The 23,282-nt window shown below is 43.1% G+C and overlaps 1 protein-coding gene across 7 annotated transcripts in view; it reads right to left on the bottom strand.

Moving 5' to 3' along the window:
- Positions 1-11,299, bottom strand: part of LOC113896210 (zinc finger protein 354B) — a 33,335-nt gene extending 22,036 nt beyond the window's left edge. The window contains exons 1-5 of one of the 7 annotated variants that reach the window (XM_027548420.1): positions 11,099-11,292; positions 9,990-10,077; positions 8,771-8,847; positions 6,774-6,900; positions 5,943-6,038 (exon numbers count right to left, since the gene is read on the bottom strand). In XM_027548420.1, coding sequence (XP_027404221.1) covers positions 5,943-6,038; positions 6,774-6,807 — 130 coding nt within the window. In that variant the 5' untranslated portion in view covers positions 6,808-6,900; positions 8,771-8,847; positions 9,990-10,077; positions 11,099-11,292. Of the gene's footprint in view, positions 1-5,160; positions 5,286-5,942; positions 6,039-6,773; positions 6,901-8,770; positions 8,848-9,989 lie in introns of all 7 variants that reach the window. The other 6 variants (XM_027548419.1, XM_027548418.1, XM_027548421.1 and 3 more) reach the window with 6 other exon arrangements.
- Between the last annotated feature and the right edge of the window lie 11,983 nt (positions 11,300-23,282).

The following is a 23,282-nucleotide window of genomic DNA, read 5'->3' on the forward strand; positions in this document are numbered from 1 at the left end:
CTGCTGAGGGCCCAAGGGCCAGGGTCAATCTCTGGTCGGGGAACTAAGACCTCACAAATCATGTGGCACGGCCAAAAACAAAAACAAAACAGAACTAAATATATGGTTGCTGCTGCTAAGTTGCTTCAGTCGTGTCCGACTCTGTGCGACGCCATAGACAGCAGCCCACCAGGCTCCCCCATCCCTGGGATTCCCAGGCAAGAACACTGGAGTGGGTTGCCATTTCCTTCTCCAATGCATGAAAGTGAAAAGTGAAAGTGAAGTCACTCAGTCATGTCCAACTCTCAGCGATCCCATCTCAGCGATCCCATGGACTGCAGCCTTCCAGGCTCCTCCGTCCATGGGATTTTCCAGGCAAGAGTACTGGAGTGGGGTACCATTGCTTTCTCCGATCAGAGTCTACAACCCACGGACAGAGGAGCCTGGTAGGCTGCAGTCCATGGGGTCGCTAGAGTCGGACACGACTGAGCGACTTCACTTTCACTTTTCACTTTCATGCATTGGAGAAGGAAATGGCAACCCACTCCAGTGTTCTTGCCTGGAGAATCCCAGGGATGGCGGAGCCTGGTGGGCTGCCATCTATTGGGTTGGCCAAAAGTTTCAATACTTCTTATGTGAATCTACAATTATCTTAAAATGAAAGCTTTAAAAAAAAAAAAAGGCAAAATTCCCTCTAAAGTAAAAACTCCAATCAGTATCAGTCCCCGAAGAGTACCACTATCTCAGTGAATGGTATCAATGTGCATCCCTAAACAAGTCACAAGCCAAGCACGCAACCCTGACAACTCAATATCCCTTATCTTCCGTATTGAATCCACCTTTAATTCCTGCTGCCTTTATCTCCTAAATCTCTCTGAAACTGGTTTCCTTCTTTCTGTCTCCATCACCACTAGGCTAAGCAAGTCACTCATGCATTCATTAACTGGAAACTGACGTGGACCAGGCACTGTTTTAGGTATTGGGGAAATAGGTACAAATGGAACAGACAACCAGCACAAGGGAGTTTATAATTCAGAGACAGAGCAGATTATAAATAAGTACTGACTATTTTGCAGTGATAAGGACTCTGAGAGAAAATAACACATGATGAGGGGATTAAAACAGATGGAAGAATGCTGCAAAGGGTGTGGAGGTAAGGGATCCTCCTATACTGTAGGTGGAAACATAAATGGGTGCTGCCACTATGGAAAACAGCATGGAAGTCCCTCAGAACTACTAAAAACAGAGTTGCCATATGATCCAGCAATCCCACTCCTGGGCATATGTCTGCAAAAAACTGTAATTCAAAAAGATACACACACCCGAAAGTTCACAGCAGCACCACTTACAATAGCCAAGACATAGAAACAACCTAAATGTCCATCAAAAGATGGAAGGATAAGGAAGATGTGGTATATATACACAACGGAATACTACTCAGCCATTAAAAAGAATGAAATAATGCCATTTGCAGCAACAGGAATGGACCTAGAGATTATCATACTAAGTCAAGTAAGTCAGAAAGATAAAGTCAAATACCACATTATATCACTTACATATGGAATCTAAAATATGATGCAAATAAACTTGTCTGAGGCAAAGGAACCAGAGATCAAATTGCCAACATCTGTTGGATCATAGAAAAAGCAAGAGAATTCCAGAGAAACATCTGTTTCATTGACTATGCTAAAGCCTTTGACTGTGTGGATCCCAACAAACTGTGGAAAATTCTTCAAGACATGGGAACACCAGACCACCTGACCTGCCTCCTGAGAAACCTGTTTGCAGGTCAAGAAACAACAGTTAGAACCAGACAAGGAACAACGGACTGGTTTCAAACTGAGAAAGGAGTATATCAAGGCTGTATATTGTCACCATGCTTATTTAACTTATATGCAGAGCACATAATGCATAATGCCGGGCTGGATGAAGCACAAGCTGGAATCAAGGTTGCCAGGAGAAATATCAATAATCTCAGATATGCATATGACACCATCCTTATGGCAGAAAGTGAAGAGGAACTAAAGAGCCTCTTGATGAAGGTTATAGAGGAGAGTGAAAAAGTTGGTTTAAAAGTCAACATCAAAAAACTTGAGATCATGGCATCCGGTCCCATCACTTCATGGCAAATAGACGGGGAAACAATAGAAATAGTGACAGACTTTATTTTCTGGCTCCAAAATCTCTCTGGACAGCTCTGGACAGTTGTACTTTCATTCAATTTAATCCAACTAAAGCTTAACTCAGAAAGGCAGACTCCTCATGGATCAGAGGCTGTCAAGGCGAAAGGAAGGGCAACAATTCCTCCTTCTCTCCCTCTGATCTTCCATGCCAGGCTTAGCCCATGCCTGGCAGTGGGGCTGATGCCTCTCCTAACTCTCTACTGCTTCCCTACTGCCTGAGTCCTCTGCTTATTTTGCGGTCATCTTCAGCTGTTCCCGCAAGATTAGTATATTTCTCCCAAATGACAGTTACAAAGAGAGCCAAGTCTGGTTCCGATCTCAAAAGATCTCACCTTGGATGGGGAAGCAAGCACTCTCCTAAAGGTGTGGGCACCTTAGGAATTGAGACAGCCTGTCTCATAGCTCGTCTCACTCACTCACTCACTTCAGTCGCTCAGTCGTGTCCAACTATTTGCAACTCCACGAAGTGCAGCAGCACACCAGGCCTCCCTGTCCATCACCAACTCCTGGAGTCCACCCAAACCCATGTCCATTGAGTTGGTGATGCCATTCAACCATTTCATCCTCTGTCGTCCCCTTCTTCTCCTCCTGCCCTCAATCTTTCCCAGCATCAGGGTCTTTTCAAAGAGTCAGCTCTTCGCATCAGGTGGCCAAAGTATTGGAGTTTCAGCTTTGGCATCAGTCCTTCCGATGAACACCCAGGACTGATCTCCTTTAGGATGGACTGGTTGGATCTCCTTGCAGTCCAAGGGACTCTCAAGAGTCTTCTCCAACACCACAGTTCAAAAGCACCAATTCTTCGGCACTCAGCTTTCTTTATAGTCCAACTCTCACATCTATACATGACCCTGGAAAAACCATAGCCTTGACTAGACAGACCTTTGTTGACAAAGTAATGTCTCTGCTTTTTAATATGCTGTCTAGGATGGTCATAACTTTGTTTCCAAGGAGTAAGCGTCTTTTAATTTCATGGCTGCAATCACCATCTGCAGTGATTTTGGAGCCCAGAAAAATAATAAAGTCAGCCACTGTTTCCCCATCTACTTGCCATGAAGTGTCTGGTGGGCCCCAATTCCACATCTTGATGGGTCCACTTATTCATCGGGACCGGACAACAACCTAAGACAAGTCCTACCACGTCTACGCCAGCTGGCTCCAGACTGGTTGCAGGCTGATCCTTGCAGAATATAAGCCTGAGCCTGTGGCCACGCTACTTCAACTCCTCAGAGGCTGTGACCAGCTCTCAGGCACAGACCAGGTCCCATGATAGGGCTCCCACCTCAGCAGGATCTGGACCCTTCCCCTTTATCCCTGTTCCCACCTTTACACACCAGCTTCCTTTCTCTGGACTTACACAGACTTACATTCACCCTGTGAATGCTTCTCATATCCAGGTATCCTTCCTTGGGAAGCACTGCCCACACTGCCCCTCCTGATCCACATTCTCACAGAGAATGTGATTCTCACAGAGTTCCTGTGGCTCTTCCCCCAAGATCCCCACCAGAATCTGTCATTCCACACTCCTATGTGCACTTAGTCTTCCCCTCAACTGAGCTCTGCCAGGGTAAGACCTGTGTCCTTCTGTCCAAGGTTGCACCACTGTTTATCACGGGACAGGAAAGCAGCGGATGAGGGTTTGAACTTGGTTCTCCCAGAGCCCCAGCCTCCCCAATTCAACAGCTGCCAGTCCCCAATTTTCATGACAGCCACCTCTGCCATTTCTCTCCTCTGGTGACTACTTCTCTGGTTCAGTCACAGAATCTTCCTTCTTAACCCACCTCATGAACGTTGAGGTTTCCTGGAATGCTGACCTCTCCTCCATTCCCTCATCTACTCAGCTCAAGGCTTTAGATGCTTCTCTCACACTGATGGCTCCCTGACCTCCCTGCTGAGTTCCAACTCCCTAATCCTTCTATAATTGTCCACTGCTGACCTCTACCCATATTTCATTCACACCTCAAATGAAATCCATCCCACACTGAACTCATCATATACCCTTAATAAAGGGGGCCCTCTTCTTTCCTCCTGAACCCACTGCACACGCCTTCTTCCAGGTAATGTCTTGCCTACATTATTCAATAATCTCTAGAAGGTTCCCACCTCTGTTTTTTTCTCACTTCAACTCTAAGCCCAACAATGTTTCCAAAGTGACTATTCTTATTAAATTCAAATTACATAATTAAGGACTTCATGGATATATTTTGTGAAAATTCTAATAAAATTAAATGTAAATAAAGTCCCCTTTCATCATGCCCATTCTTGATCCCAATCCACATATAACTAGTGTCCCCTGACCGTTTTTTAAGCACTTAAGCACATATTATGCATGTAGACAAACGTGCATAACACCAGGGCCTTCCCTGGTGGGTCTGCTGGTATAAAGAATCCTCCTGCAAAGTGGGAGACCTGGGTTCAATCCCTGGGTTGGGAAGATCCCTTGGAGAAGGGAACGGCTACTCACTGCAGTATTCTGGCCTAGAGAATTCCATGGATTGTATATCCATGGGGTCACAAAGAGTTGGACATGACTGAGCTACTTTCTGGAGAAGGCAATGGCACCCCACTCCAGTACTTCTGCCTGGAAAATCCCACGGACGGAGGAGCCTGGTAGGCTGCAGTCCATGGGGTCACTCAGAGTCAGACAGGACTGAGCGGCTTCACTTTCACTTTTCACTTTCATGCATTGGAGAAGGAAATGGCAACCCACTCCAGTGTTCTTGCCTGGAGAATCCCGGGGACGGCGGAGCCTGGTGGGCTGCCGTCTATGGGGTCGCACAGAGTCGGACACGACTGAAGCGACTCAGCAGCAGCAGCAGCAGAGCTACTTTCACATGCATGCGTGTAGACAAACACCACGTGATTTTCTTTACCCGTAAATGGTGACATGTTATGATCATGCTCTGTAACTTGCTTTAGCTTCTCACGTGCCTTGGAGCTCAGCCCACACCAGTGCTCCTTCTTTCTAACTGTGGTGCTGTGTGCGAACACAGGAACCCACCTCAGGATGTTTAAAGTGTCTCAGACTCAAGACCAGTCTTTCCAAAATATCAAGGACCATATAATTCTTCAACTTAAAATTCTTGAATTGGGGCTTCTTTGGTGGCTCAGTGGTAAAGAATAAGCCTGCCAACACAGGAGACACAGGTTCAATCCCTGATCCAGGACGATCCCACAGGCCAAGGAGCAACTTGGCCCATGAGCCTCAATTGCTGAGCCTGTGCTCCAGAGCCTGGGAGCCACAACAAGAGAAGCCAGCGCGGTGAGCAGCCTGAGCACGGCAACCAGCAGCAGCCCACGCAGCAACAAAGACCCAGCCCAGGCAAACACAGCCAACAAATAAATAAAACTATCAGAAAAGTCTTAAATGATTTCCAGTCAGCCATAGACAGTTCTCATCTTTAAGAACTGTACCAAAGCACCCATAGTGTGGCCCCCACCCGGCTTTCCAATCTATTTTCTTTCTCATCTCTTTCTTTTCCTATAACGCTGGCCTTCAGTCAGAATGAATCAGCTACAGTTCCTTAAATACACTAAGTCTGCTGAATGAAAATGTAGCCCTTCTCTCAAACAGGAAAGAATAAGAAAAAAGATCCTGAGAGATTCACCTGTGAAGTAACTGTAAGAGAAAAAGAGGACGCTTGTGACTGGGGGCCTTAGCATTCCTTCTCCATCATTTCTTGAGGACTGAGAACCTGGAGAAAGTTCACTGACCAACATCTCCAAGTCACACATCCACTCATTTACCAGACTGCTGCTTGCAGAGATTCCCCACCCACTCACCTAGAGAGGAATCTCCAGGGCTTTCTTTCTCTACCTTCCAGGGATCTTCTCCTTGCTGCAACAGGGAGATCACTTCAGGTTTGGAAAATGGGAGTCCTGCTCACAGCAAAAAAAAAAAGGACAAAAAAATAAAAACAACAACAAACTCACTCTTGATACAAAGAGGTAACTGGTTCTGAGTGGAAACTGACAGGATGAGGCAAAGAGCTTCTGTGGGGTGCTCAAGCTATGCCCCTGTGATGTAAAGGAGCGGGTTAGGGAAAAAAGCAAGGGACTTGTAGAACCTAATGATGGAATAATTAGTTACATGTTAGGGAAACACAATGAGCATGCAGCCCTGAAATAGGGTACCATTAGCTTTCTGTAGAAAAAGAAGTATGTGAGATGTCCAGACTGATATCTATAAACAGGTACCTATGGAAAGGATTCTGTAACAGGTAGCTTGTTTAAAATGAGAAGACACTATCTAGCTCCCTTTAAAATATGGATTATATGGTGTTTATCTGGCTGGAAAAGAAAACGGGGGAAGGCAAGTGGTGGGTCAAAGAAGGGGGCTGAAGGATGCTCTCTGCTTAGAAATGAGCAAACACGTCATAGTGGGAACGGCTTGAACTATGAGGGAATTTCTAATGTGCAGCTCTGTAGACTGTCCCATCCATGAGGCACGAGGCATCCATGCGTATGAGGCAAAATTTTTCAGATTTATTTTTGGAGATCCAATTTGTACACTGCTAAGGCAAAATTCAGCTGAAATTTTGATGATCCATGGCTTTTATCCAGGGATTTGGGTGCTGAGTTATTCCAATTTCCGATCAGAGGAAATTTCCTTACCCAATGAGACAAGGTTACTATAGTTCTCCAGCATCACATCTTGGTACAGGTTTCTCTGAGAAGGAGCCAGTTTTCTCCACTCATCCCGTGTAAAGAGCACAGCCACATCTTCGAACGTCACTGACACCTGTAGAGACAAGCCATCCTAGCTCACCCAGGACCACCCATCACACAGGGTGAAGGCAGCAGCAATGGGAAGCAGTCAGGTTACCATGAAACGCTTCTATATTATTCTAGGTTCTGAAAGGTTCAAGTCACTAGTTTAATGAACACTTGATTTGTGACAAATATATACTGAGTAGCATGAAGTCTGAACCATGCCCTGTGTTAACCACAGAGATGTGTGGAGGTATTAAGGCCATTAGTAGGAATGTTTGTTAGAATAATCTTTCTTAAGGCAATTCAATAAAACATATTAAGAGCGTTAAAATGTTTATGCTCTTTAAGTCTCCAAATTACTGTATTTGTTTGACAATGAACCATGCAAAAAAATGCACACACAAGGACATTTATTATGGTGTTAGTAAGAGCAAAGAAATGGAAACAACCTAAATAATCATTGACAGAGGCTGGGTTACATGATTTAAGGCATTATCTGTGTGCTCTCTGAAGCCTGAGGACAATAGTGGCAATTAAAGTAGCTATCATTTACTGAATGCTTTCTTCAGGCCAAGTACTTTTCTTAGAGCTTTATATTAACCTTTAGTGTAAATCTTTTATCTTCATGACAACCCTGAGAAGAAGGTACTATTATTATCCTCATTTTACACAGGAGAACTCACAGAGAGGGGAAGACATCTGTCTAAAGTCATAAAGCTGGTCAGTGGTAGTGCTGGGATTCCAATTTCAGGTACATGTCTAAGGCTCCATTCTTAACCACTCTGTAAAAGGCCTCTCAAAATCCACCAAATAATTAGTAAATAATTGAAATACTGCACACAATGTACTTAAAACCATACCAAGCCTATATTAAAGGTTCAGATGTTACCTATTATCACATCAATATAAAGTACTAGGCAATCATTAAAACTGATGATATAAGTCAATAATGTTGACTTAAAAAGACATTCATGATAATGTTAATTACAAAAAGCAGAATATGTATCAGTATGTGTAGCTTGTTCCCATTTTTGAAAAAAATTAAATATGTACATAGAAAATAATGCTGAGAGACACATAACAAATGGCTCACAGCAATTATCTCCAGATGGTGGGTTTTTTTCTGCATATATGGAAAAAATATATACACAAACACACACACATACACACATATATGCACATATGTACATATACAAGCATATATACATATGCACATATATATGTGCATATTTTATTCTCTGTAAAGTTTTTTGCCACAATTATGCAATATTTGTATGGTAAGATGAGGCAATAAATTAATATTGGTGAGGAATACAGCAATTCTTTGCTGTCAAAGAATTTACAATCTAACTAACAGACAAGAAAAGTGCATAAATTTGAACAACAAAAGAAAATGTGTAGCTGAATATGACCACACATCATTTCCATTTACCCTTATTTTAGAGACAAGGAACACAAGATCCAGGGCAGTTAGGATTCCAAGTCACATGCTTTATTAATGGCAGAGACAGGATGATAACTAGTCTCCTTTTAACACAGCACTTGGTATATTCTCTCTCTGACCCTAAAACATCCCGTTACTGAGTTTTACATACAAGTCCACGCAGCATGTGAGGTTAGGGAGAAATGTCATATAGGGACGGAGAAGATTCTGGGCAAGAGAGCAGCTTGACTTTGCTGGAATGGAATGTGAAAGCCAAGCAGCTCTAATATACAAAGGCAGGTCCTAGCCATTGCCTCAGAAGATCAATCACCACATTTCGTGGCTTCAGATGACATACAACATCACACATCACAGAGCTCTGGTAACACAGGGTCTGGGCCTACTCTGCATTCTGAGAAATGCACCAGAGGAACGGCTGGACAATAACCAGCATGAACTGAGAGGCCAGACATACCTGGGTTTGATTTCAGGTCACTGGACTTCTTTGAGCATCAGTTCCCTCATATGTAAAATGGGGTAATAACTGCTGCGCTGTTATGAGAGTGAGAACAAAGGTAAAGCCCTCGGGATATTCCCTAGCAACATTAAGTATCAATATTATTGTTAGATGAAAATGAGTAAAAACTGACAGTATTTTCTGGGTCTGAAAAACACTGTATAGTCATTTCTATCTGCCAACAGTAATAGTATCGTGGACTAGAATGATACTGTTCAGCTACCACAACCACCACCTACTGAACGTCTCTGATGTGCCCAGCCCCGATTAAAACACTTTCCATGCTGTAATTTCACGTGGTCCTCTCATCTACCCTATGAGGCAGGCAGGCATGGCTGTTATTCTCATTCTACAGCTGAGGAAACTGAGGCACAGAGAGATGCAGATGCCTAAGGCCTATAAATGACAGCAGAGGATATGGGTTCAAACCTGGCTGTCTGGCTTGAGAGCCCCACTTCTAACTGTACACCCTGTATACCTTGACTCTCCACTACTGATATCCCACAAGATCCTCCCTGCCACTTCCTGAGGAGTCTTCTCTCTGCTCTTGAAGTCAAGAGGCCTCTCCATTTATGTTCCCTCTGACATGGTTAACCTGGATGGGGGCCCCACCTTCATTTCCACAGAATAAAGATGAAAATAGTAGGTCAAGATCAGCTTTCAAGAGAGTGATAGAAGCAAGATACATGATCCAGAAAGTTAAAACTAAAAACTATGGACTGGGGAAAAAACCTGGGAAATATAGCATGAGGATTCTCAGGGGTGGAAAGAAAAAGAAAAGCCTTCTGGCCAAGAGTAGGGAGAGGGACAGGAATGAGCAAAGGGGCCAGGCCAGAAAGGAACGCTGCCAAGTGTTCATGTTTGTTCTGACCTCAAGTGATATGAGACGTGTGGCATCTTACCTGTCTAATTAGTAATCACATGGTGAGCTGAGATTAATGAATAAAAGAGTGCATACCAGGAAAACAAAAGAGAAACACTAGATATGGATTGCAAGGTTGGAAGTGAACATTCCCTATGGAATCCACCATCCACCTCTGTGGGCCAGCTCTTCAAAGAGAAAAGGATATGGGCTCCAAATCCTGGTGAAGATTGTATTAGGGGGAGAACTCCAGTTTGAAGATTAAAAAAAAAAAAATCTATTTGTCTATAAGACTTGAGAGGGCAATGAACTCACCTGAGACCTTGCTTCCCTCTGTTCGGCAGCCATATCCTTTTGATGAGCAGTTTCCCTTGAGGATGGGTGAAGTCTCCAGAAGTCAGATCTGAGAGAAGAAAAAGGGAGCCAGGAGGAAGCCCCTTCTCTTTCCACCCCTTAGAATCAGCAGCTCTGAAACCTTTACAGAGAAGGAGAATGATACCATGTGCCCTCAGAGAAGGACCTAGGAATAGACAGCACCAGAGAGAAGGGCTGGGTCATCCTGTTCCAGGCCCAGCTCTCTCCCTGACTCAGAGGAAAAGGTCCTAGGACTCTATCAGCAGTAGTAGCAGCTCCTTGAGCCTCACCAAGTGTCAGGCACTGAATGCATCATTGAGCACAGTTGGCACTGTCAATCCCCCATTTTATAGATCAGGACACTGAGGGCAGAGTGGGAGCAACTTACCCCAGTCCACACAGCCAAGGGAGGGTGGTACCAGGATTCCAACCACAGCTGGCCACAGAGCACATGCTTTAACCTCCCTGCATGCACGTGACAACTTTTCTCCAGGCAAGTCTTCCCACCCAACTCCTCCCCCTCCTGCCAAAGAAACAATTTCCAGATTTTTCTAGAAAACCTGCTTCCGGAAGGGAACACATCAGCTCTCCTAAAGCGGGGAGCAGGCTTTAGGGAGGAGGCACAGACGACCGAAGATCGGGATTCCAGTCCTGATTCTGCCACTGGGGAAAACCAGTGACTCACTTCTCACGCAAAACGAGCCTTTCACTAAGGAGGGCAGTGGCGATGCTAGAGGGAGGAAATTATCTTCACATTCACTGCCGGCCCGGAGCAAATTAAAACGCCCGCAGGAGCCAGGCAGGTAGCTCGCTGGGAACAGGTCGGGAGAAAGCAGCAGGGTGGCAGAACCCGGCGAATGGGGAGGAAGTGCCCGACTTGCGGCGTTCAGGGCACATCTATGGGAGGCGGTGGTGCGAAGAAGACAGAGCCGGTGGCGCTCCGCCCACGGCCTGCCGGCACCCACGAAGAACCCGCTCTCGCCTCTTGGGCCTCTGTCCCGCGCCCCGACGCAGCATCCTCCCGAGGCCCGGTCCTCCCTCCTGCATCCCGCCGACACTCCACCGCTCACCTCGCCCGGGCCTCCGGGGGTTCCACGGGCAGCAAGTGTTACGCTCCGGAACTGACACGGCCAGACAACTGCTTCAGGTAGGGACTTGTCCGAGGTGCTGCCTGGGTCGGCCTCACGCCGGGAGGCCTTTCACGCCAGCGGCAAAACCCACGCAGGTCCGGGACCCTCAGGGGCTAGCGCTATCCCCTCTGGGAAATGTAGTCCACACCAGGACCCAAGGATTCTGGGAAGTGTAGTTCTTCGTAACTGTCTGCCAGGAGAGGCCGGGCTGAGTCTGTCCCATTACCAGACGCATTCTGAGCTAATGCTGGTGCTTCCTGGGCCGCTGGGTCGTGGGTTCCTGATTCTTCCGGGAGGAAACAGTTTTGCCAGGATAGTATGTGTAGCTCTGCATCTTTGTAAATGATAGTAAGGCAAGTAGACAACTGACAAGAGCAAACCTATTTTCTCTTCAGTCTTTCAACAAATATATTGAGCACCTGTTGGAGATAAGCCCTACCTCAGTGAGCAAAACAGAGATCATTGCTTTGGAGAACTTTTTTCTGGGTCAGGGGACGGGGAAGGAGGTGTTGCAGGAAGGGAAACCCCTTCCAGGGCCCAAAAAAGGGCTCTTGTCTAACACTCGGAAACGATATGTCCAAGGAGACACACATGCTCACAAAGCAAGAGACTTTATTGGAAAAAGTATCCTGACCCCACACCCCAGCCCCCCAGAAAGCAGTAGGGTAAGGGAACCCAGGAGGACTGCTCTGCCACGTGGCTCACAGTCTCAAGCATTATGGTAATGGGGGATTACTTTCCAGGTTGTCTTTGGCCAATTATTCTGACTCAGAGTCCTTCCTGGTGCTGTACACGTTCCTCAGCCAAGATGGATACCAGGGAGAAGGATTCTGGAAGATGATCGGACATGTGGTGTTTCCTTTTGACCTTTCCCGAATTCTTCTGGTTGGTGGTGGCTGATTAGTTGCTATTCTTTACTAGGACCTCCTCCTGTCGTGAAATAACTCATGCAAATGGTTACTGTGGTGCCTGGCCAAGCTGGGCGATTTCAGTCAGTATGCTTTCCCTAACAGAGAGATTGAGTAGATAAGAAGTCATGAACAAAATTATATAGCATTTTAGAAAATAAGCATTATGGGGAAAAGCAAAAGAAAAGAAAGGAAGAATCTGCAACAGGTATGGAGGCAGGTTGCAGCAAGGAATAGGGTCACAAATACCACCCTTTGTTAATATAGCAGGAAACAATCTTGGTAAGGTAGAATAAGTATCCTTCTGTAAGTTCTTTCTTTATTTTTTATTGAAGGATAATTGCTTTACAAAACTTTGTTTTCTGTCATACCTCAACATGAATCAGCCATCGGTATACATATATCCCCTCCCTTTTGAACCTTCCTCCCATCTCCCTCCCTATCCCACCCATTTAGGTTGATACAGAGCCCCTATTTGAGTTTCCTGAGCCACACAGCAAATTCTCGTTGGCAATCTATTTTACATATGGTAATGTAAGTTTCCATGTACTCTTTTCATACATCTCACCCTCTCCTCCCCTCTCACCATGTCCATAAATATATTCTCTGTGTTTGTTTCTCCATTGCTGCCCTGTAAGTAAATTCTTCAGAACCATTTTCCTAGATTCCATATATGTGTGTTAAAATATGATATTTATCTTTCTCTTTATGACTCACTTTACTGTGTATAATAGGTTCTAGGGTCATCAACCTCATCAGAACTGACTCAAATGCGTTCCTTTTTATGGCTGAGTAATATTCCATTGAGGCTTCCTAGATAGCTCTGTTGGTAAAGAATCCGCCTGCAATGCAGGAGACCCTGGTTCAATTCCTAGGTTAGGAAGATCCCCTGGAGAAAGGAAAGGCTACCCACTCCAGTATTCTGGCCTCGAGAATTCCATGGACAGTCCATGGGGTCGCAAAGAGTCGGACACGACTGAGCCACTTACAATATTCCATTGTGTATATATACCACTACTTCTTTATCCATTCATCTGTTGATGGGCATCTAGGTTGCTTCCATGTTTGAGCTATTGTAAATAGTGCTGCAGTGAACAATGAGATACATGTGTCTTTTTCAACCCTGGTTTCCTCAAGGTATATGCCTAGCAGTGGGATTGCTGTGTCATATGGTGGTTTTATTCCTAGTTTTAAAAGGAATCTCCATACCATCTTCCATAGTGGCTTCTGTAAGTTCCTGTTCAACTGTCTTGGCTATGCTCAACTCAAATGAATAATAGTCATCATGACAACTTATAAATAAAAATGCTGAGACTTTGATGGGATTCTTTGAATCCTTAAATCTACTTGGGAAAAAATATTATCTAACATTATTGATTTTAATAGTCCATTACCATCATATAGCTCTCCTTTTATTTTGGTCTTATTTAGGTCTCCCTATATTTAGGTCTCCATGTTTTTTCTCCATGGCAGTATTGCATATTTTTGAGTTTTATTTGAGGATGTTACATAATTTTTGACCCATTCATGGATGACAGCCTTGTCGTGGTGAAGGGGTTTGCATAACTCAATGAAGCTATGAGCCATGCTGGGCAGGGCCACTCAAGACCGATGGATCATAGTGGAGAGTTCTGACAAAACATGGTCCACTGGAGGAGGCCATGGCAACCCACTCCAGTACTCTTGCCAAGAGAACCCCATGAACAGTATAGAAGGAAAAAATATTTAACACCAGAAAATGGGCCCCACAAGTCAGAAGGTGTCCAGTATACTACTGGGAAAGAGCAGAGGGCAGTTACTAACAGCTCCAGGAAGAATGAAGCAGCAGAGCCAAAGAGGAAACAACATGCAGTCATGGATGTGTCTGGTGGTGAAAGTAAAGTCCAATGCTGTAAAGAACAATATTGCATAGAAACCTGGATTGTTAGGTCCATGAATCAAGATAAATTGGACATAGTCAAGCAGGAGATGGAAGAGTGAACATTGACATCTTAGGAATCACTGAACATAGTACAGAAATGGGTGAATTTAATTCAGATGACCATTATAACTACTACTGTGGGCAAGAATCCTTCATGAGGAAATGGAGTAGCCCTCATATTCAACAATGCAGTACTTGGATGCAATCTCAAAAATGAGAGAATGATCTTGGTTCATTTCCAAGGCAAACCAATCAACATCAGAGTAATCCAAATCTATGTCCCAATCACTAATGCTAAAGAAGCTGAGGTTGAACAGTTCTATGAAGACCTACAGGGCATCAGAGGGCAGACACACTGAAACCATACACTCGGAAAACTAGTCAATCTAATCACACTAGGACCACAGCCTGTCTAACATCTAGAACTAACACCCCAAAAAGATGTCGTTTTCTTCACAGGGGATTGGAATGCAAAAGTAGGAAGTCAAGAGATACCTGGAGTAACAGGAAAATTTGCCCTTAGAGTACAAAATGATACAGGGCAAATGCTAACAGAGTTTTACCAAGAGAACATGCTGGTCATAGCAAACACTTTCTTCCAATAACACAAGAGATGATGCTACACATGGACCTAATCAGATGGCCAACACCAAAATCAGAATAATTATAGTCTTTGAAGCCAAAAAGGAGCTCCTTATTTGAAAATTCAGACTTAAATGGAAGAAAGTAGGGAAAACCTCTAGGCCATTCAGATATGACCTAAATCAAATCCCTTATGATTATACAGTGGAGCTGATGAATAATTTCAAGGGATTAGATATGGTAGAGTACCTGAAGAAATATGAACAGAGGTTTCTAACATTGTACAGGAGGCAGTGCCCAAAACCATCCCAAGAAAAAGAAAGGCAAAGTGGTTATTTGAGGAGTCTTTACAAATAGATGAGGAAAGAAGAGAAGCAAAAGGCAAGAGAGAAAGGTAAAGGTATGCCCAAGTGAATGCCAGAATTCCAGAGAATACCAAGGAGAGACAAGAAAGGCTTCTTAAGTGGACAATGCAAAGAAATAAAGGAAAACAATAAAATGGGAAAGACTAGAAATCTCAAGAAAATAGAAACAGTAAGGACCTAACAGAAGCAGAAGAGATTAATAAGAGGTGGCAAGAATACACAAAAGAACTATACAAGAAAGGTCTTCATGACCTGGATAACCACGATGGTGTGTCACTCACTTAGAGCCAGATATCCTAGAGGGTGAAGTCAAGTGGGCCTTAGGAAGCATCACTACAAACAAAACTAGTGGAGGTGATGGAATTCCAGCTGAGCTAAAAGATGGTGCTGTGAAATTGCTGCTGTCAATATTTGTCAGCAAATTTGCAAAACTTGGGAGTGGTTACAGGACTGGAAAGGTCAGTTTCCATTCCAGTTTTCCAAAGAAGAACCTCTTGGTGAAAGTGAAAGAGGAGAATGAAAGAGCTGACTTAAAACTCAACATTAAAAAAAACTAAGATCATGGCATCTGTGGTGACCCAAGGTTGAAAGAGCAGATAAAACCAGGGAGGGTCTTGAAATGCAGGAACAGAAAAATCAGACTCTTATCATCCTTCTCTCCCCCATGTTGTAACTGTTAACAGATTTCAGGTCCTCCTAAGCATTATAACTTGTCTCCCCTCTTACCCCATAGGGAGAAGGTATTTCCTTACTCTTCCCTCCAACCAGTATAAGTGCCTCATCCAATCAGCAAATAACCGTCAAGACACCATCCCACTCCTTGTACCCTGAGTATAAAAGTGAACTAAGGACCCCTGTTCAAGGTCGGTTCTCCCTTGAGCTGCCCCACTGTTCTAACAGCGTTTCCCACTCTAATAAACTTCATTTCCTTCTCATTCTGTCTCATGTCTGGAAATTCTTTTCTGACCCATGTCCGGACCATGACATTTTTGGTGGCCTGTATGGGGACCTTGGGGCCTCTTCCCCCACCTCCTCTCTTCTTTCTCATAGGGACCCTCTGCAAACAGGCAAGTGCTGTGGAAGCAACTGAGGAACTCTGGCCAGGGTTACCCTCTGGTGTGTTCCAAAGGCCGCACTGTTCACTGCACCCCAGTAGCTGCTGCCTGAACGGGTGAGGGTCTCTCCTGTGTCTTCTTTCCAACTGAGGACTAGGCCAACCAATTTTGTGTGGGCTCGGATCAGGCACTTAAAAGCCATTAGGGAGCCTGACACATGAAGACTCCCGTGTGAGGATAAGGGGGACACAGAACAGATCAGGCCACAAGGGCATCTGCCCGCAGCAAGACAATTTCCGTATGCCATGTCAGGCACATAGTGATTGAAGGAAAACAGAGAGCATTGTCCCCTGGCCACCGCCTCCCTAATAGGCTCATAAGGCAGATTCCTCAGCCTTCTTCCTGTCACTTTCACTTCTTTCCCTTTCAGTCTAGATTGATTTACAGGAGCCTAGGTGTTGCCTCTGAGCCATCCCCAGAATGGCTTCCACGTTTCAGGGAATCCCCAAAGAGTGAGTCACCCGGTTGCTCCCAGGAGTCTCTATCTGTCTCTGCCCAGGTCACAGGTGCTGTCTTTCTCTGCCCAGGTCACATGGTTCTCAGGGGTCACCTCTTGCTGTCGGATGCAACTTGGGATAGTTGGCCATTTTTGTGCCATTAGTCACACAGAGAGATCGCTGGAACAAAAGGGATGCTTTTCTGTCAGCCAGGGTCTCTCAGTACCCGCATCCTACGGCAGATAGGCTAAGAGTGGATTCTGGTACGTCTCAGGAGCCTCTCTCAGACTCACCCCTTGGCTACATTCTCAGAAACTGGAGACACTGCAAAAGGCCTGGCCCAATACAAACTGGGGGCCCCCAAAAATGGCCCCTGAGTAACATACTATCTTTTGCCAAAAGCAGGGAAAGGACTCAGAATTTCCTTGTATTCAGTCCTTCATGGTCCTCAGTCAGAATCCAGATTTGAGGAACTCATGCCGCATGTGTCTTTCTGTTGCCTTCCTATCATCTGTCCCCTTCTGTCTCTCTCCATCAGATTTCCTAGATGACCCCTACTTGACCTTGCATATCCACATGATCTCTAAGAAAGGATTCTAAGGTTCCCTTTGGTCCAGGTCTTTCTTCTATATTCAAAAGCCTGAAGGATCAAAAACTCTCCTCTGTGTATGCTTATCTCTCAGGTGGGGAGGGAACCAAGTTTCCCCACTCCTGAACATCCTAAAGAATTCTCTTCTAACTGCTGCTAAGAGTAGGGAAGGACCAAGCCTCCCCCCTTCAAATTCCCTTAATCCCTCAGATTCTTCTAATGGAACAAAGACCTCACTTCCCACCAGAGGGACAATCCAAGATTTTTATCAGCTGATCTGCCCCTGATATCAGAGTCAATTTGAGCACTATTTGGTCTGTAGTTTATAGAAAGGAAAGATGACTTTTTGACACAGGATGGCCATGATATTCTTTAGATTCTGGAGAAAACTGGTTAAAATGAAATTTTTTTTCTTCAAAACTGCAAAACCAGTCTTTTTGCATATGCAGTTAAAAACAACTAGCTTGATAAAAGGCTGTCTAGGGAAAAGCTTGAAGTTAACCCTTTCCATGTCCTTGAAATACACAGCCCATTTTACCTGATGCCTCAGCCTTGGGCAAATTAGCACTTCAAGCCAAACAAAAATAAAAAACAAAAAACAAGGGGTCAAAGAGACATTTTAAATCTCAGAGGAAAACTATGAGATCTCTGTCTGTCTATCTGGGTTTATGTATGTCTCAGTGTGTGTCTTTTTTTTTTTTAAATAATACTGCTGAAGTTGTAAATGAGTTCTAACTTAATTGGCCTAAAGAAAAGTAAGCGCTTACAAATCAGACAATCTTAAATACAAGAGAAATTAACCTAAATGAATTTCAGGTTTACGTGAACTGGGGAATTTTCAGTATTAAATATCTAGTATTAATGTTTTTTTTCTAATCTAATATAGACATGTCTAAGAGTCATTAAGCATAGTATTTTCATTGTGCCTAGGTTTATTATAAGTTAAATATTGTTATATTGTTATATCTGTTACAAGTTTGTCAGCAAGGAAAGTAACTTGACTGAAGAAACTTTTAAAAAATAAAAATATAAATGAGACAAGAGCTTTTAGTTAAATTATTTAGAATAATTATACTTTAGGAATGTCTGTTTTGGAGAAGGCAATGGCACCCCACTCCAGTACTCTTGCCTGGAAAATCCCATGGGCAGAGGAGCCTGGTAGGCTGCAGTCCATGGGGTCGCGAAGGGTCGGACACGACTGAGCGACTTCACTTTCACTTTTCACTTTCATGCATTGGAGAAGGAAATGGCAACCCACTCCAGTATTCTTGCCTGGAGAATCCCAGGGACGGGGGAACCTGGTGGGCTGCCATCTATGGGGTCGCACAGAGTCGGACACGACTGAATTGATTCAGCAGCAGCAGCAGAAATGTCTGTCTAAAACAGTCTCTTCAGAATGGGGTAACTTGAATTTCTAGGGTTGTGCTAAACTAAGTGATGGAAGTTTATTGAATAGCTAGGTCATTTCCAAATAAAATAAGATTCTGAAACATTCATTACTGAACACTAGCTTCCTCTTACAGAGAAACTAGTGATTTTGGACTATTATTGAATAATGTTTGATGCCATCCTGAGATGTTCTCTAAAATTTTTTTTAGAATTTGTCACTGGTATTTATGTTCACCAATCTATAGAATGCTAATATAAAGGTCAGTTCTTGGTTGCTTAAGGAAAGTAGGATGTGTGTTTTCAGTAAAGAAGGTATGAGGAATGAAATTACATTTTATGAAGGGAAAAGGAAGTAGCTCTGACTTACAGATGGCAGTTTCAGGATGGGAGAACAGAGTAATGGGTACAGAAAGTGATAAGAAGGTTTTATGGAAAGTGGACCCCAAGGGAAGAGTTTTGGGCATAAATACAAGTTTTATTGAGATGTTGAACTGCCTTTGATAATGGATTTTAAGTTTCTTTACCTCTGAAGTGATCTGTTCTATGTTTACCTTTGAAATCTTCTTTGTTACTTTGGCTAAGTGAATATATTTTTTTGCAATGATCTATATGATTCTATCTGACTGAGTATTATAAACCCTTTCAATATTTATCGACAAAACTTCCTAAATAACTTGATTTCTAGCTAACTTTGGGATGCTTTCAGAGGGCCCCTGAGATATCCCAGGGAGCTATTAAGCTACCTGGGTTCATTGGACCTGTTAAATTACATGGGAAGTACTGTTGAAGGGGTGATAAGTCTTCTCAGATTATATTGTATGGTTGATGTTACTAATATAGATATCCTAGAAATTATGTGAAATTCATGAAAATCTGATATGTCCTGGTAAAATGTTGTCAGTTATAATTCTAGTTATCATGTTAAAGTGTTACAAGTCACAGCAATGACCAGGTTACTTTGTCAATTACAATTTAATCAGATTTTAAACCTGCCTTCTATGGTTTCACTCTGATGCCTTTGCCGGAATACTGCTACTTCAAGATTTATGGAAAAGACTTTTCTAAGATTAAGTGATAAACAAATTCTGTTTGTTATCTGGTAACAGACTGGAATTTAGTCTACTCTCTATGTTAAGAGAACAAAGTTTTCTTAAAAAGCAGTTTTTGATAACACATTATGAATTTCTTTGCCTTTAAGTGGTTTATATTTGTTTTAAAAATCTTTTGTTACTTTGGTAAACTAAATAAACATTATTTAAGATTACAGTACATGTATACAAAGCTTATTCTGCTTCTACAAAAAAAAAAAAAAAGCCCTCACGGTCAGACTTTTGCTATCCTGATGTCCTTAAAACGTGGCAACAGTCTACTCCTGAATTGGGGAATTAAAAATGGGTGAACAGTAGCTGTAAATCATAGCGTTAGGGCTATGGGAAATCCAAGACGGCCGCTTGGCTTTTCCCGGCTCCCTGACAAACCTAATTTTTATTTGATGGGTTAAAGCCTTCCCTGGCTACGGGGTTAATGCCCTTATAATGAAAAATTATGTTTAATTGAATGTTAAGTTTTGTTAATTGTTAAACTAAGTTTCTAGTTTTGTTAATTAAGGTCTAGTGTTTACTAAGACTCACTTCTGAAATAGTTCCTTGTTGTTATGTTATATTGATAAAAGATTTAATAAAGTTATTAAGGACACTCTAAGTTTGTTTCTAAAGCTTATCTCAGTAACCAGTCTTCAGATAAAGATCAGATGCTCCATAACGTACAACCAGGAGATTAACACCAGGCTGTAGTCATTTAATATGCCAGAAAATTTGGAAAACTCAACAGTGGCCACAGGACTGGAAAAGGTCAGTTTTCATTCTAATCCCAGAGAAAGGCAATGCCAAAGAATGTTCAAACTACCACACAATTGCACTCATCTCACATGCTAGCAAACTAATGCTCAAAATTCTCCAACCCAGGCTTCAACAATATGTGAATTGTGAACGTCCAGATGTTCAAGCTGGATTTAGAAAAGGCAGAGGAACCAGAGATCAAATTGCCAACATCCACTGGATCATCAAAAAAGCAAGAGAGTTCCAGAAAAAACATCTACTTCTGCTGGATCACAACAAACTGTGGAAAATTCTGAAAGAGATGGGAATACCAGACCACCTGACCTGCCTCTTGAGAAACCTATATGCAGGTCAGGAAGCAACAGTTAGGACTGGACATGGAACAACAGACTGGTTCCAAACAGGAAAAGGAGTACGTCAAGGCTGTATATTGTTACCCTGCTTATTTAACTTATATGCAGAGTACATCATGAGAAATGCTGGGCTGGAAGAAGCACAAGCTGGAATCAAGATTGCTGGGAGAAATATCAATAACCTCAGATATGCAGATGACACCACCCTTATGGCAGAAAGTGAAGAGGAACTAAAAAGCCTCTTGATGAAAGTGAAAGTGGAGAGTGAAAAAGTTGGCTTAAAGCTCAACATTCAGAAAACTAAGATCATGGCATCTGGTCCCATCACTTCATGGCAAATAGATGGGGAAACAGTGGAAACAGTGGTAGACTTTATTTTTTTTGGCTCCAAAATCACTGCAGATGGTGACTGCAGCCATGAAATTAAAAGAGGCTTACTCCTTGGAAGGAAAGTTATGACCAACCTAGATAGAATATTCAAAAGCAGAGATTTACTTTACCCACAAAGGTGTGTCTAGTCAAGGCTATGGTTTTTCCTGTGGTCATGTATGGATGTGAGAGTTGGACTGTGAAGAAAGCTGAGCACTGAAGAATTGATGCTTTTGAACTGTGGTGCTGGAGAAGACTCTTGAGAGTCCCTTGGACTGCAAGGAGATCCAACCAGTCCATTCTGAAGGAGATCAGCCCTGGGTATTCATTGGAAGGGCTGATGCTGAGGCTGAAACTCCCATAATTTGGCCACCTCATTCGAAGAGTTGACTCATTGGAAAAACTCTGGTGCTGGGAGGGATTGGGGGCAGGAGGAGAAGGGGACGACAGAGGATGAGATGGCTGGATGGCATCACCTACTCAACACACATGAATTTGGGTAAACTCCGGGAGTTGGTGATGGACAGGGAGGCCTGGCGTGCTGCGATTCATGGGGTCGCAAAGAGTCGGACACGACTGAGCGACTGAACTGAACTGAACTGAACTGAACTGAATTTATATATATAATATCCCTTCCCTCTTGAGCCTCCACCACCTGTCCCCGATACCACCCTCTAGACCATCACAGACTGACAGCCTGGGCTCCCTGCTACACAGCAGCTTCCTACTAGCTATCTGTAGCTGTCTATTTCACACATTGTAGTGTAGACCTGGCATCACTGACTCAATGGCCGTGAGCTGGAGCAAGCTGCAGGTGATGGTGAAGGACAGGAAAACCTGGTGTGCTGTGATCCATGGGGTCGCAAAAAGCCAGACACGACTGAGCGACTGAACAGCAACAATGACAACAAGTGTCCACACGTTAGTGCTACTCTCTCAGTTCTTCTTATCCTCCTTCTCCCACTGTGTCCACCACACCTCAGTTTTTGGTTTTTTTTTTTGTGAAAAAAGACAAAAAAGTATTAAAGAGCAGTTTTAGGTTCACAGCAGGATTGAGAGGAAGATAGCACAATTTTTCATTTATTTTCTACACCAATGTATCATAGCTTCCCTCATTATCAACATCATTCGCCCCAGTGTTATGTTTGTCACAGCCGATATACCTACAGTGACATCCCACTTACTCAAATTCTGTAGTTTACTTTAGGGTTAACTCTTGGTTTTGTATATTCTATAGGTTTGAACAAGTATATAGTGAATGACATATCTATGGTTACACAGTAGTTTCACAGCTTTAAATCCTCTGTGCTCTGCCTGTTCATCCCTCCCTATCCCCTAACTGGCAACCACTGATATTTTTACTGTTTCCATAGTTTTGCCTTTTCCAGAATGTCATATAGTTGATATCACACAGTATGAAGCCATTTCAAACTGGCTCCTTTCCTTTTGTAATATGCATTTATGTTTCCTCTGCATCTTTTTGTGACTTGATTTCATTGTGACTTGATTTTGTTCACTGAGTTTTAAAGCTGAATGATATTCCATTGTCTGAATGTACCATATTTTTTATCTTTTCACCTACTGAAGAGCATCTATATTGCTTATGAGTTTTGGCAATTATGAATACAGCTGCTTTAAATGGCCATGTGTGAGTTTTTGTGTGGACATAGCTTTCAAATTCTCTTTCGAGTTTGACTCTTTGGTCATATGAATAAGGAAATGGCAACCCACTCCAGTATTCTTGCCTGGGAAACACCATGGACAGAGGAGCCTGGTGGGCTACAGTCCATGGGGTCACAAAGAGTCAAACATGACTGAATGACTAATACTTTCACATCTAGATCATATGGTAAGAGTATGTTTCGTTTTGTAAGAAACTACTAAACTGTCTTCTAAAGTGACTTCCCATTTTGCATTCCCTTCAGCAAAGTATGAGACTTCCTCTTGCTTCACATCCTTGACAGCATTTGGTATTGTCAGTGTTCTGGATTTTGGCCATTCTAATAGGCATGTGAAGGAATCTCGTTGTTATTTTAATATGCATTTCCTTAATGACATGTGATGTAGAGCATATGATGATCTTTTAACATGCTTATTTGCCATAAAAGTCTTTGGCCCATTTAAAAAAATCTTATTATTTTCCTACTACTGAGCTTTAATGGTCTTTGTATATTTTGGATAATATCTGATAAGTCCTTTATCAGATATAGCTTTTTGCAGATTTTCTCTCAGTCTATGGCTTTTATTTTCATTAGATT

Source organism: Bos indicus x Bos taurus, chromosome 7 (assembly GCF_003369695.1).
Source record: "Bos indicus x Bos taurus breed Angus x Brahman F1 hybrid chromosome 7, Bos_hybrid_MaternalHap_v2.0, whole genome shotgun sequence".
NCBI classification, from domain to species: Eukaryota; Metazoa; Chordata; class Mammalia; order Artiodactyla; family Bovidae; genus Bos; species Bos indicus x Bos taurus.